This window comes from Erpetoichthys calabaricus, chromosome 6 (assembly GCF_900747795.2).
Source record: "Erpetoichthys calabaricus chromosome 6, fErpCal1.3, whole genome shotgun sequence".
Classification (NCBI taxonomy): domain Eukaryota; kingdom Metazoa; phylum Chordata; class Cladistia; order Polypteriformes; family Polypteridae; genus Erpetoichthys; species Erpetoichthys calabaricus.
The window spans coordinates 74583670-74599425 of record NC_041399.2 but is presented as its reverse complement, the minus strand read 5'-3'; the positions used below and the strand labels follow the sequence as shown (position 1 = coordinate 74599425).

Here is a 15756-nt window from a genome sequence, read left to right as displayed (position 1 = left end):
ATTAGAGCTGTCCTGTCTTTGTGAATGGCAGGTGAGCTAGCTGTCATGAGGGGCACAATTCGGAGAGTGTTTGTTGAGGGCACACATGTGAAAGGAATAGCATAGCCAAGGGGGACATAGGAGACTACCCCTACTCCGAGTACCAGAAAGGTGAAGCTGTGGCTGACTGTTAAACTGAACAGATGTGTGGGGTCACCAGAGCTGAACCATGTGCTGGGGGAAGTCTGTAGAAGTTAAGAAATTGAGTGACTGCTTTGCTGAATCCACATTAGGAAAGTGATTGGCAGCTGTGTGGGACTCCAGGTTTTATCATTTCATTTTTGACGAATGGTCAGATGGAGGGAGTGTTTTTTTTTTTTTTTCATCGATTTATGAACATGGATCGATTTTGAAACACTTTCCAAACTTATACGTTGGCTACGTCCACATTACTATGATAACGTTAAAAAACACACACATTACAGTAGTCTCTGATTTCACTTTTACTTTGTTTACCTTTGCATTTTTAACTTCTGAAAACTGAGAATTTTGAAAAAGCTCCCCAGAGACGTATATTTCAAAAAATGCTGGCTTGCCGTTGCAGTGTAGATATGTGAAAACAAAGAGTTTTGAAAACACAGACTCCATGCTCTGATTTGTTTGTGCGTATTTTGTAGCCTATTCTTCACTAAACCCTGCCCATTTTAATGCCCCATTCCATAATTGGTCACCCTTCATGGAAGGAAACCATATTGCAACATAAGAAGAGTTCCTTTCCATACCACTTGTTATGTTACTTATCTCTATGCATCTAAATGACATTTTGTTCAGTTTGAATACATGCGTAAAAGGCAAAAAATGTAATAGTTGCCACAGATTTGCGATAAATCCCATGGCCAGCAGTGCTACCATCCCTCCAAGGATTATTTCGCCATTGCATGCATAACTAGGGTAAATGAATATCTACATCATAGCTGTTTTCCGTTGCATTAGTGTTGACAAAAATACTTTGGTAAATGATTTGAAAACAGTTTTTAAGTGATAGTGTAGTATTGTGGACATGGCCTTAGAGAAGCTGACAGCCATATTTTTATGTTAGTGTGTATGTATACACTCAGACGCACACTCATACAAGAATATGAGATGTTTATTCACATTCTGAAACACAACTACAGCAGGAACAAAAAAGAAAAGACACTCAGAAATTTTACTAATTATCAAACCTGACGTGTAAATTCTTGTAGTTAAAAATTAACTTTTCACTTGGCTGCACTTGCATGGCCAATAGTAATGTGTGTAAAACCAATATCATTGGGTTTAGCTTATGTGAATGTTTTCTTTTACTTAGACATATATTTTAATACATTAGCAAAGAATGAAATTAAATAGGTCCAATACCTGATTTTATTCTAATTACATTACTTTAGAACAATGGATGTGCATTGTTGCCATAAAAACGTCTGTGCTTCGAGCATTGTACCCCATGAGATCTGTCATAAAGTAATTTATGTAATAATCACTGGAATGCAAATTATTTGTCAGCCATATTTAGGCAAATCCTTTACAGTCTGTAGTACCTGGATGAAATGGAGGGTAAAAAATAACACTGTTTATTTTTGCAGAAATCCTGGTGTAACCTCTAAGTAGTGAATGGATTTAGCTTTCCAACAAAGAATTTATGTGAAACCTGTTTCTCCAGTACTGTTTGGTTTTTTTTTCCCAAAAACTGCACCACTCCTAGAAGCAAAAACTTTCTCTACATCTTTTTTTTTTTTCTCAAATATTTCTCTTCACTAATTTTCTCTTTTTCCTTTCCGACCTACCTGTTTTTGTTTTGTATTTTTTTTTTCTTTCTTTCTTCTGTATGTCTTATCCAGAATCAAAATGTCTTACTAACCGCTCCCTGGGGACTCTAACCCTGCTTGTCTCACTACTGTAAGTTTTTTATTTATACTTTCTGAACTCTCTCAATCAATTATACCAAAAGATTGGATTATCTGTTAAAGACACAGACATTTATTTTGAGGGGAAAAAAATGAACATAACGTTTGATCTATAAAATGTTGTCTTTGGTTAATGGAAGCATAAAAAACACTAAGCACCAAATATCACCTTGAAAAAAAGCAGAAATGACCAAAATCATATTAATTTAAACTTTATAAAACTTTTTAAATGATTGCAAAATTTTGAATAATTTTTAAAGTTAGGAAGAGTTATTAATGTTGGATATCATTAATATTGTTGAATACTACAAAATTATTTAATCCGTAGATTGTTTAATGGTATGATAAAATCATTAGCTTCAACACTCCCTCTATCACAATTATACAGTTAGTGTCCTATCTATCTATCTATCTATCTATCTATCTATCTATCTATCTATCTATCTATCTATCTATCTATCTATCTATCTATCTATCTATCTATCTATCTGTTTAATGCAAATAAAAACATTCCCAAGCTTACTTAATTCATTTTGGTATTGAGCAAAGCCGGGGTCTATCCTAGCACTGTTGTTCTGTTTTAGTGGAATTTTGATTGTAAAAAATTTGATTTAATATGAATAAAAGTAAAATGTTAAAATAACTTGGGGGGGTGGGGGGATATTTTACACTTTCCTAGATATTATTTAGTGTAATAGATTCTACTGATCATAAAATGGTATACATATTTTTCTAATAGCATGCTCACAAATTTTTCTCTTTTTAACTCAGACTAATTTATATAGGCTAAAAATCTATTAGTTTACTTTACTAAACATTAAGTCATAAACATCACAAAATATTTAAAGTTATGTAAAGCACTTGCCTTGTTTGCCTTGGTGCCTCTGAAGTTTGAGATCAATCAACTAACTCTGTTTCCAACAGCTCAGATAGTTTACCATATAAAGCAAATGTTTAAATGACCCCTGTCTTTCCAGAAATGTCACTGCCAAATGCTCTTCAAATCTCTTGCATCTTGCTTTCATGCTAAGTAAAGGCTCCTGCTAAGAAAACAACTGACTTGTTCTCGGTGCAATTTTTTGGAAATTATTTATACCAGCATACCCCAGCTGAGATGCAACACTTTCTTTTTCCGTTGCGCACATCCTAATCGCATTTTGGGATGGAGAGGAAAAAGTTGAATCTGACTGCCTTTACTATCAGAGATCCGTGGATTTGAGGTTTTGATTCTAATATTCTCGCTACCTTGCATCCTTAAAGGTTTTCAGACTGCTGATTCACAGAAAATTCATGGCTAACAGCTATTTTTCATTAAAAAATACCTCATTTTTTTCCTTGTCTCACAGCTTTTAACCAATTAACCACCTTGTTTGTGTGTGACCGCACAAATGGAAAGTTTTTTTGTCTTTGCTTTGCTAACTGGTATTTGTGTCTTTGTATATTTTACTGTGTGTGCAAGCCAAATCTACTAATGGAAATAAGAGCTGTTCATAACCATAAATTGTCATTGTCTTCTTCCCAGCATGTGGTCAAAAATGTTAAGAATTTGTTTCATATCGTCCCAAGTTTTACTGTAACATTTTGTTTTTTGTTTTTTTTTAATGCATTTATGGAATAATCATCATCATTTGTTTTGTTACCTTTATTTTGTTTATAATGTTACTCTGTGCCGCCATTACACTGAAGCTCACATTTATTTCTCTATAACTAAACATTGTGATGGTAATTTTGTTATTTTGAGATGTATTTTCTGAACTGTTTCATGTTTCCCATTGCCATTTTTAATGACATCTATATTTATTTAGCAGTATTATAAAAAAGAAACTGCTAGCATGAGACCTTAGAGATAGTGGAAGACTGCTAAATACATTTGTCCTGCTTTCAGATGTCTGTTTTATAAAACATTTCCACTCCTTGTGGTGGTATGAGGGAATCTCGATTTTTTCCAAGATGCAGCTCACACAAGGTCTAGACAGAACACAAACCTGATAACTTCACCACATTTTAGCAATAAAGAGTAGCCATGACAGGATTTTCTTATTCTATAAAAGAAATCTGGAGTCTCATGGAATCACAGGAAGAACAAAAGAAAAAAGAGACAAGACTGTTCAATCCATTAGATGCTCGATGCTCTTTGGATATGTTTTATTAAGAGTTCATATTCAGAGTGCTTACGTTTATCCTCAAGCACTCAAGTTTATCTGTGTATTCTCACAATGAGTTTTATGATACTGGGTTTAGAAGGTGCAGATTGTATTTTGTATACAATTTGTGCAGTAATATTTTTATTGTTATTCTGGCAGCTCCATTTTGTGACCTCTTTGTCTCTAATGGTTTTTCATGGCTCTGGTCAAACTGCGTACAGTTTCTATGCTTGTTGCCAGTCACGTGATGAGTCATGACATTGTTTCCCTATATAAGGTGTTAGCACTCTATCAACAGCATTCAGGATTTTAATTTTGTGAGTCAAAGGTTTCACATTTACCTAGATTTAAAGTTCTATTCAGTGATCTAGGATTGTAGTGTGTTATTTTGACTTAGTATTTTTGATGCTCATTTTGGGCTTCTGTTATTCAGTGTTTTTTGACTTAATGGATTTTGACCACTGCCTGTGTGTTGACAGTAATTTTCTCTTTTAGTTTTGGGTCCTGATGTCTTCCTTGCACTTATGTCTTGCCAATCAACTTCCAGCTGTGGCAGTACATAAACTTTGCATTATCTACTTTTCCTAAAATATTAGGAATGAGTGCTTCTGTTTTAATCCAGGGGCCATTAAATTGTAGCACCAAAGCAATTATTTGCTCAAACCTAAGTAATACCAGTCAGTCTAACTCACTAATCTGTTTTCTTTGAATGTGCTACTCATTCTAAAGCTGTTTGATCTTGTCTAACAGCTCATTCATTTTTATATGTTCCAAACTTATGTACTGCTAGAACCGGAAACTGGGAGGTGAAAGGGCAAAGGAAAAATGAAGTGGTCTAAAGTAATAAATATATACAAAATCAAAAGGCTTGGATACTGTTTACAGTGTGCCACCATCTTATATAGGTGGGAAACAACAATAGGGTTTATCATATGGCCAATAGCTGGCATTGAAACCAAACACAGTATAGCCATAACCATGAAAAACCAGCACAAAACAGTGTTATCAGTATAATCATTAAAACAAAGCTAATAGCAAAAAAATATTAGTGCACACATTACTTACAAAATACAAACTGTACTATACGAAACCTTAGAATCACAACACTAAGAAACCTCCAAACATGTCACCCCTTTGGTCTTATTAGTGTACTTTGGAAAAGTATGTCCAGATTACACTTATTGGGGCATTTCTGGATGGTCTTGGATGTGTTATTCTTAATGATCTACAGTGGTGTGAAAAACTATTTGCCCCCTTCCTGATTTCTTATTCTTTTGCATGTTTGTCACACAAAATGTTTCTGATCATCAAACACATTTAACCATTAGTCAAATATAACACAAGTAAACACAAAATGCAGTTTTTAAATGATGGTGTTTATTATTTAGGGAGAAAAAAAATCCAAACCTACATGGCCCTGTGTGAAAAAGTAATTGCCCCCTTGTTAAAAAATAACCTAACTGTGGTGTATCACACCTGAGTTCAATTTCCGTAGCCACCCCCAGGCCTGATTACTGCCACACCTGTTTCAATCAAGAAATCACTTAAATAGGAGCTGCCTGCCACAGAGAAGTAGACCAAAAGCACCTCAAAAGCTAGACATCATGCCAAGATCCAAAGAAATTCAGGAACAAATGAGAACAGAAGTAATTGAGATCTATCAGTCTGGTAAAGGTTATAAAGCCATTTCTAAAGCTTTGGGACTCCAGCGAACCACAGTGAGAGCCATTATCCACAAATGGCAAAAACATGGAACAGTGGTGAACCTTCCCAGGAGTGGCCGGCCGACCAAAATTACCCCAACAGCGCAGAGACGACTCATCCGAGAGGTCACAAAAGACCCCAGGACAACGTCTAAAGAACTGTAGGCCTCACTTGCCTCAATTAAGGTCAGTGTTCACGACTCCACCATAAGAAAGAGACTGGGCAAAAACGGCCTGCATGGCAGATTTCCAAGACGCAAACCACTGTTAAGCAAAAAGAACATTAGGGCTCGTCTCAATTTTGCTAAGAAACATCTCAATGATTGCCAAGACTTTTGGGGAAATACCTTGTGGACTGATGAGTCAAAAGTTGAACTTTTTGGAAGGCAAATGTCCCGTTACATCTGGCGTAAAAGGAACACAGCATTTCAGAAAAAGAACACCATACCAACAGTAAAATATGGTGGTGGTAGTGTGATGGTCTGGGGTTGTTTTGCTGCTTCAGGACCTGGAAGGCTTGCTGTGATAGATGGAACCATGAATTCTACTGTCTACCAAAAAATCCTGAAGGAGAATGTCTGGCCATCTGTTCCTCAACTGAAGCTGAAGCGATCATGGGTGCTGCAACAGGACAATGACCCAAAACACACCAGCAAATCCACCTCTGAATGGCTGAAGAAAAACAAAATGAAGACTTTGGAGTGGCCTAGCCAAAGTCCTGACCTGAATCCAATTGAGATGCTATGGCATGACCTTAAAAAGGCGGTTCATGCTAGAAAACCCTCAAATAAAGCTGAATTACAACAATTTTGCAAAGATGAGTGGGCCAAAATTCCTCCAGAGCGCTTTAAAAGACTCATTGCAAGTTATCGCAAACGCTTGATTGCAGTTATTGCTGCTAAGGGTGGCCCAACCAGTTATTAGGTTCAGGGGGCAATTACTTTTTCACACAGGGCCATGTAGGTTTGGATTTTTTTTTCTCCCTAAATAATAAAAACCACCATTTACAAACTGCATTTTGTGTTTACTTGTGTTATATTTGACTAATGGTTAAATGTGTTTGATGATCAGAAACATTTTGTGTGACAAACATGCAAAAGAATAAGAAATCAGGAAGGGGGCAAATAGTTTTTCACACCACTGTATTTTAGAATGTTAAATAGACCTTGGAAAGATGATATTGTCTGGGGTGTCAAAAGTCTTTTTGATTTTGGTCCACTTCTCTATTTTAGTAATGAGGGAACAATGGTAGTAACAACTTAATACTATTATTTTCACCTTATAAGCATATTTGTGTAAAGGCACAGGACTTATAGAGCGACCTATATGTGCATACCATAAATTACTAAAATCTTTTAATCGGAATCAACACGGTGTCGTCCTACAAAAGGTGACTGATACTGCAGTAATAAGAAAAGGTTCAGAAGTTTTACAATATTTGTGCAGTTGCATTAAATAAATACAAGAAATAATTCTCTTATGTAACTGACACTAGTGCTTGTAGTAGAAGATCTAAATTTTAACGTGAACATTTTGAATGAAATCAATAACTAATGTTCTTTTTAATTCTGCAGACCTCCGAAATGCCAGGCTGTTCATCTTGAAACCCAATGGGAAAACACAATAAATTTCTTTTAAGTATGAATTAATTCAGCCGTCTGGGAGCTGATTTCTAATGACCCACATACACAAAGTTCACTGCTAGAAGTTTTTATTGCTGTACTATTGCATATCTCCACTAGAAACAAGTGTAAATTTGTGAGGTTCAGTTGTGTTATGTTTTAAGCTTCGTATATAAAATACAAAAGCCTGGATTTCTTGTTTTGACTTGTGTTTATGCATGACTTTAAATTGTTTAGTAAAGCCTCCATTTCAATTTGTGTGTTCCCATGTAATACTCCATAGCAGAACACTTGGTGAATTGTTATTTTTAGGTAACACATCAAACATATTAGTTTTAAATTTATTGGATAGTGCGGCAACAAATATCCTAATAGCTGCAACAGTTTATTTTTGGGTATATGTTAACATATTCAATTGAGAATTCAGTACTTCTAAAAGTATTGTTTTAAGAAAAAAACTCTAAACTGTTAGACACAGTTTAATAGAAACACTGAAGCAAAAAATGAAAAGTTAGGAAACATTTGTGCTTCAGCTTCTGTTGTTAAAATGACCGACGATGATCATATTCATTGCAGTTTTTGGTATGGCAGCTCTGGTGCAGCCATACCACAGTTTTCCTAATTTTTTTTAACATTAACATTAATTTACCTAAAGAAAAAGATCTGCACTGCTTTTGCTAATGAATAGTGAAATATAAATTTCATGCACTGTTCACGTTGCAAAAAATGATAGTGGCTGGTCCACCTTGGATGCCTTCTGACATCATTCTCATCTGACAAAATTTAGATTTAAATGTTAAGTAAACTAAGAAACTTGTGACCACATGCTTACCAGGAAAATCTATTAACTGTGAACCTGCCTAAATTGAAACTGCAACACCTCAAGTCTGGAATTACACTGCCTTAAGTTGGAAAAGGAATGTCACAATAACATCAACAGAAAATGCAGATTACACACAGCGCACGACTCCGTTACAAAACACTGAGGCTGTCGAGAAGTAGCGCTGATCACCATGTGCCAAGTGTTTGCTGGAGAGAGTGCAGAATAGGCAAACTATTGAAAAAAAAATATTTTCTGCATAACTGTTTATTCACACCAGGACTCTTCTTTGGAAGATGATCATCATACTGCTGGTTTCTTTTCCACACAGTGGAACGAACACAAAAAGCTCCTTTGGCTTTTTAAAATTTGTTGCCATCAGACATTTAGCACATAATCCAAAATTACAGATATTTTGTGTAATTCCTTATTTTGTTCTCAATTTCTCAGTTAAATCAAACTCCACCTTCATTCATTGCTACCGATCCCCTTTAGTTTTTTGATTATCTCAAATTTCAGCTTAATATAATATTTTGCATGCAGACTAAAGACACATTGCATACTGTTTGATATGCAGCATACTTACAGTTTACATTTCATTGGCATAAATACTTGATAGAAGTGCATTTTAAATTTCAGTTCAATTTAAAACATGCTATTTTTCACTTCATTAGTTGGGAAATATCAGCAAAAATTGCACATTTGCAGGGATGCGTTATAAATAGTTTAGATTTATGTAATTATTCATGTGTAATGTGTTGATCTTCAAGTAATTGCTGAACATGGAGTGCCCTCTTGAGAAAAATAAGCTGATGAACATACAGTCAAAAAAGATATCCAGATGCAACCGTTAATATTTCAAATAGAGCCTTTTTTTCTCTTGTTTTCTCTCTATAACCATCCGGTCAGACTATTTAAAATCTAATTTGGCAAAAATAATGATTTATTGTCTCAGAATATTATTAAGGGCCATCTGTTATGCATTGTCATCAGATATATATGGTGTGCATGTTAGTGGGTACATTCAGTGTCATACTCCCAGGCAGAGAATGAGGATAGTTTTTATTTATTACTTTTTTGAGCATGTCTGTAATGTCACTTATATTAACCGTAAATAACCTTCTTCATATTCTCATTTCCTTCTTAATGTCTTTTTCTGTGTCACTTGGCGTCTGACTACCTAAATAATACAGGTTATGCACAGTATTTGGTATACTGGGCTGTTTGCATGCATCCTACAAAACCAGAGAGTGCGTACTGATTAGCAATTTATCAACCTAAATGTTTGGCTGCTCAAGTTAAGAATGAAAAGCTGAATTAGTTGTCTCCATCTTGTAAACATCAATAGGTAAATACAGTGGGAATAAAAGCTTAAATATGCTACTTATTCTCAAAGGGAAACTAAACTAGGTTTAAAGTCAAAACTTCTAAAAGTCTGTAGTTTTATTCAAGCTGCTTCCTTTAGAGTTAAATTTAACACAGAGTATCATGTAATTTTGGTAACTTTATGCCATAAATCTAATCATTTAATAAAGGGCTTACTTACCAGGTTGTTGAAGCTAAAAATAATAGTGTAATAGGCTTGGTGTCATTAATGGGAGTAGTTATCCTAGTGAAAGATTCTTGATTCTTTTTTTTTTTTTGGCTTTCCATCCCTTACCAAACTTTATCAGGTTACTGCAGAACTTGAGCCATAAATCCCTGGAAATGTAGAATTCATCCTCTTGTGTACTTCTTAATGCATTCTTCTGCTCAAAGCACTCATAAATCAACAACAATAACAATATATTTTTTGTATAGGCCATAATCACACAGAGAATGTTGCAATAGGTTTTAACACTCCTGTAGGAAAAAAAAATGGAATAAATGTTGGGAAAGGCAATTCAGAGAGAGACCTCTTACCAGGTCGGATGGGCGTGCAATGGGTGTCAACAAATGGGGTAAATACAATACAATACACAGAAGAGAAGACAAGTAATCCCCTTCACAGATCTAGATGGCTAATCTATCATTGCCACCTCAGGAATACAGTATAATATCAGATCAGCTATTTACAATACAATGGAAGAAGCCATTGATTGCTGGGATGTCTGAATATATATATCGACTGTCATGGGTTGCTAGTGTATGGTGGAGTTCCCAGCCAGGAAAGACTGAAAATGGGGTCAGAAGCAGTCCAAGAAGGGCATTAAAAGTAATAATGACTGATGATATCATGCCTTTGCAAAGCAAAGAGCCCTGGCAGAGAATGGTGTATATTGTGTTAAGAAAAACAGAATCCTGGAAGCAGTTACTCCATTGACGTCAGCATGGAAGAAAGAGGCTAGTCTGCCAAACAGGTTTAAGGCTCTCTGGAGTTTTAGAGGGAATTCATAAAACCCGGCCATATATTAGATGGTCTAGCCCTTTAAATAACAACAAACCCTCAGGAGCTCAGGGTATTCAAGGGTGTTGGAGAGGACTTCTAGAGAGAGAGAATCATTGGTCTCCTAATCACAGGAATGGTTCCAGGGAAGTTAGCTCTTGCTGGAGTTTAAATGCAGTGCCTTAGCAGTGGTCCACTAAGAGCATATTGACTTGGAGACTGACAAATGACAAGAGGAGGCGAGACCACTGCATGGTGGGTGGAAATGGGAGTGCTTGGTGTAATGCAATGATGTGCATGAACAAACCTTGATACTAGATGAATTGGGATCTCCGAGCTGTTGAGGGCATAGCCAGAGAGTCATGACGTGGTTGTTTTCACTGTTGATTTTGTACTTTTGCTTTCCCTTTAGTTTATTCCTTTCTTAAAGTATCTCCTTAATCAATTATTTCACTCTTTGGAAACGTGGTTTCTTTGGAATCTTAATGAGTAAGACAAACTATTAGAGCATACACTTTATTTAGATGTTTGAGCTGGAATAAAGCAAATTGCCAGCTCTGAAATGTGAAAGTAAGAAAGAAATAATTTATCTAAGCAAAACATGAACAATAGAAAAGGATTGGAATCAGGCATGAATTGAATCAACAGAAAGGGAGGATATTAACTAAAGAACATTAGTATTTCCAATTATTTATTTGCATACAGTGGAATAGTAGAATTGTTATGGAGGTCAATTGAATTTGGTGAAAAAGTCAGATTTGAAGGAAAAATAAACACAGTTCAGTGAAGAAAAACTCGGTTTCCCTTTCTGAATAAGTACAGCAAGACAGTTTGGTTAACTAAAAATAAAATAATGATGTAAAGGCAAAAAATCAGTAGGCATCTCATTTTGGGCTATTCTGGTTCTATAATTTCTTTTTTAAGTGGGACTCTCTTCTTTCCTATGTGTCTGATGTTTTGCCCAGCGTGTTTTCAGTAGTGCTTATTTGCTTTTTATTTTTTTAAAGGACTTGCCTTGTTCTTCAGTAGCTCCTTCTCTGGAGTCTTGTTTCCTGAGACCAGCCAGGCCAGCAAACCGTCGTCCTCCATCCCGGTGGGCCTCTCATTCTCCATCAGTTTCACCTCGGTGGTCGCCACCTTGCGCAAAGTTCCACTTCTCTGAGGAACATGAAGTCGAAGATCCCAGCCCCGAACACGAGCCTGAATGAATCCTTACAGCCTCACTTGTCAAAAACAGCTAGCAAGCAACCTGTGCCATTAACTCACTCAAGGACTCTAGTTGTAGTACCTGTTGGAGGAGAAAGGAATAACGAATGTACAGTAAGAAGTGAATGAAAATCTCAAATGGCCAAAAAAGGAGTCGTGTTCTCTTAACAACTGCTAATGTGCCTGAACAAAGAAATAACAAGAAATTCTTGATTGTATTTACAAAGAGTAACTATTTTAGTCTCCAGTTATTTTTTTTAAAACAGCTTATTGATGGTCTTTTTCAGATTTAAAAAAATAATAATTACAGAATGTTGCTGAGGGAAAGATAGTAACATTGTCTCTGTCGCTTACTCTCTCTCTTCTGATTGCCTTCCTTGGCTCTCTTAAATTACATTTGCACTGTTTTCTTTTTTTGTAAATATGTTGGGTGTTTTTTCTTTTCTTTTTTTTTTTCTTTTTTTCTGATGTCACTTTAAAAAAACTTGTTATAGTAGAAATAAAATTAATGACCATACTTGAAAAGTGGTTGGGGAAGAAAAATAAAAGACACAAACACTTGTTCCATTTAAGAAAGACAGTGATAACTTTTATAACTGATCCTTGAAGGGATTATTTATGAGTGTTTCCAAGGAAAACAAAAGCAAACTTGCAAACACAGAAAATGAGCACAGTGATTTCAAACTGCAAACCGGAAAACGTGTTAAATAGCTGTGCACAACAGTGTTCTACTTGACGTGCATGCCATTGGGTTCCCAGCACTTTAGTGCATGTATATAAGGCTACGGTACCACATCATTACTTGTAGTGAAAGTCTCGGGTTACTACTGTAATAATGTTGTGAGGTCCATGCTGTACTGTAAACTTATTGTTACTTTATTTGCATCAACTTGAAGAAAAAATCATTTTTAAATTATTGTAACAGTTCTGTCTTTGTACAGTTAATATAAAGACATATATTTTCTTTTTTTGTTTTGAAAACATGAGTTTTATGGCAAATAGTAAAAAATGTAATGAATGTTGTTAAAATAAAAAGTCTGTGTAAGACAGTGTTCAACAATTAATAAAAAAAGGAAAAATATGTATTTACAATGAGCTTATACTCTTGATTTTTTCAGTGACATTCTAATATGGCCTTTTGACTCCGAGGTTTTGCAGAATCTAAGTATGCAATGGTTCAGTATACACAGTATATAAACATCTATAAATAAAAGTATCTTTTTTTTATGTTTTTGTCTGTGCAGCCTAAATATCTTAAATTTTGGCAACTGTTTACCCCACCCTCCAAATGATAAAGATAATGGAAGATATGGTTTGAGAAGGAAATTTTGACAGAGACAATTAATGAAAGAGAGAGTTTAAAACAAAGGACCAATAGTAAGTGACAGATGGGCAGCTCCAAAACATGTGCAAGAAAGTTCTGGACACGTTTAGCTAACATAAATAATGAAAAGGTACAAAAATTTAATTTGTTTGTCCAAAATTACGGAAGTTCCAAAGTGCACAATTAAAAAAATGATGGTAAAAACGAGAGCTGGTCTCAGTACGACAGGCTGGTGTAAGAAATGCGGGTGAGACAAAGTCCAAACAACAGTAAACACGATCAGGTGTCTGGCCACGGGAGATGCCGCTATTAACTCCACAGTGGTACAACTTTGTTTGTAAACTCCCCTTTCCAATATTGAGGTAAGGATTAACTTCAAACACAATCTGAACTGTGAAAGTACTTTAATTCCTGATGCTGTGGTCTGTAAACAGAATTAAATACATACACTGTTACAACGTTACGTACAAGTACACATTTTAAATACTCTGAACGTGTAAGTTTAACACATTTGAACCTCTTTATATCAAATTATCTATGATAAACTTACTTTTCCGCAAGGACGCACAGTATTAATGGCTCAAGTGATAGGAGAAAAGGACAAACTATTCTCACAACGTGCAGAAAGTAAACAATTGAACGAAAGATGTCCGAAGCCTGAACTTTCACCTGGAAATATGTAAGAAAAGTTCTACAAGTGTTTCTAATATTCTGCCATCAGAGGTCGCAATTCAACCTGACAAAGGACTTTCTGACAGATGGGATAAAACCTATCCCGTACGTACGTGAAAATATCTTGTACGTATGGAATACTTTCACGTACGTGCGAGATGTATTCACTACACACTGGATACACGAAGCACACTTTTGTCATTTTTGATCTAACTTTATCTCGTACATGGTGTGAAAGTAATCCGTACATATATGAAAACATCTCCCATGTGCATAAAAGTTTCCCATATATACTGTACGTGAAAATATCCCTTATGTTTGAGATATTTTCACATACGTACAATTTAAGGGCTGTCCCATAATTTTTTCATTGTGCAGTTCAGCACTTCCACACAAAATACTATGCCACAATCTTCCTGCCAGCTGAGCCTTTGGCCCAACTCCATACTAACATAACCAAGTTCAGGGAGTATCTTACTTTTATGTTTTTGTCTGTGCAGCCTCAGTTTAACACATTAAATTTTGACAACTATTTTCCCAACCTCCAACTGAAAAGACAACGCTCTTTTTTTTTTTTAATTTAAATTTGAAAAGTTCAAAAGGAAATTGATTGGCTCATACCTTTCGATAACTACTTATCTTCCAAATTCCAGCAGGCTAATTGGCTTCCATATGTATTGATTTCAGAGACCTCTTTTCTGATTTCCCAAAATTATTCTCATAAAGAACACTGGTGCTCCCACACCCAACACAACCCTATGAGGAACAATATTAAAGGGAACTGTGTCAAGGCTAGGTGACCATCCGCAAAGGCGGTGGACAACAATAGAACATGCCAGGGTAAAATATGAATACATTTAAAGGATGACTTTGGTGTTTTTCAAGCCAAAGTTATTTCTTCATAAGTAAATCAAGTGACTTTATTGTCATATCATGCATATCCCGTATTGAAGCATACAGTGGCATGAAATAATGCTCCTCTGGACCATTGTGCAACATTTACATAAGCACAGGATAAGTGCAAGACTGGTAATGAAACATTCTGTACTAAACTAAATGAGCTTATAAATTGTAGCTGGAAGTTTAAAATCTGGTAACGATGTAGGCACAATGTCATGGGAGAGTATAAATAGAGGCAATTATGGATGGCAAAGATAAAGAGTTGTTGATACTTTGTGTGTGTTCGTGTGGTCCTCAGATAAGAGAAAATGCAAAAAAGCACTTAGAGGTGGTGTAATGTGAACATCCAAATTGAAAGAAATGTGTCACTGAAAAAAAGAAAAGATGAAGCAATGCAAGAATGTTGTGAAGTATTAATCTAGTGGTGGCCTTCTCTGATCCTGGAGAGTCACGTTGTCTACAGGTTTTCATTTGATCTATTTTCTTAATGATTAGTTTTGGCTACTAATTAACTTCATTTAATTTATTTGCTTTTTAAGACTAAGGCCCTTTAAACGAGGCTGAGCAACTTCAGTCTTAGCAGGCCACAGTAGCTACAGGTTTTTGTTCCATTCCAATTACCTCATGAGAAATCATTCATTACTGATTATTGCTCAAATTACATTTTTCTGCTTCATTTTAGTTGTCTAATATGTCAAGATTCTGAACCCTTAATTGCTTATTTTAGTCTTAAGCAGCTGTATTCATTGTTTAAACTGCTCCTTATTAGCAATAACATACAAATGACAAAGGAAGCAGCAGTTCTACATCTAGCTTGTCTCTGTTTCTACCTGTGTGTATTCATCATTCACTATTTGGTTTAATTAAGTATTCAGAAGGAAATTGAAAAGAAAGTGAAGAACTGAAAGTTAATCATCCGTTTTATGCTTCTGATCACTTGGATGACTCATGTATCATTAGAAAAGATAAAAAAAATCCATGATTTAAGAATGACCTGACACAGTAAAGTTAAAACACTAACAAGCCATAAAATTAAATAAGATCTGTTATTGGTGAGGACTAATTTCTAATTAAGCAA

General features: G+C 35.4%; 1 protein-coding gene across 6 annotated transcripts in view; it reads left to right on the top strand.

Moving 5' to 3' along the window:
• LOC114653411 (microtubule cross-linking factor 1) overlaps positions 1 to 12874 on the top strand; it is a 236441-nt gene extending 223567 nt beyond the window's left edge. For 4 of the 6 annotated variants that reach the window (XM_051928734.1, XM_028803708.2, XM_028803712.2 and 1 more), the window contains one exon: positions 11584 to 12874. In XM_051928734.1, coding sequence (XP_051784694.1) covers positions 11584 to 11784 — 201 coding nt within the window. In that variant the 3' untranslated portion in view covers positions 11785 to 12874. Of the gene's footprint in view, positions 1 to 1856; positions 1915 to 7343; positions 7408 to 11583 lie in introns of all 6 variants that reach the window. The other 2 variants (XM_028803711.2, XM_028803709.2) reach the window with 2 other exon arrangements.
• Positions 12875 to 15756: the final 2882 nt, after the last annotated feature.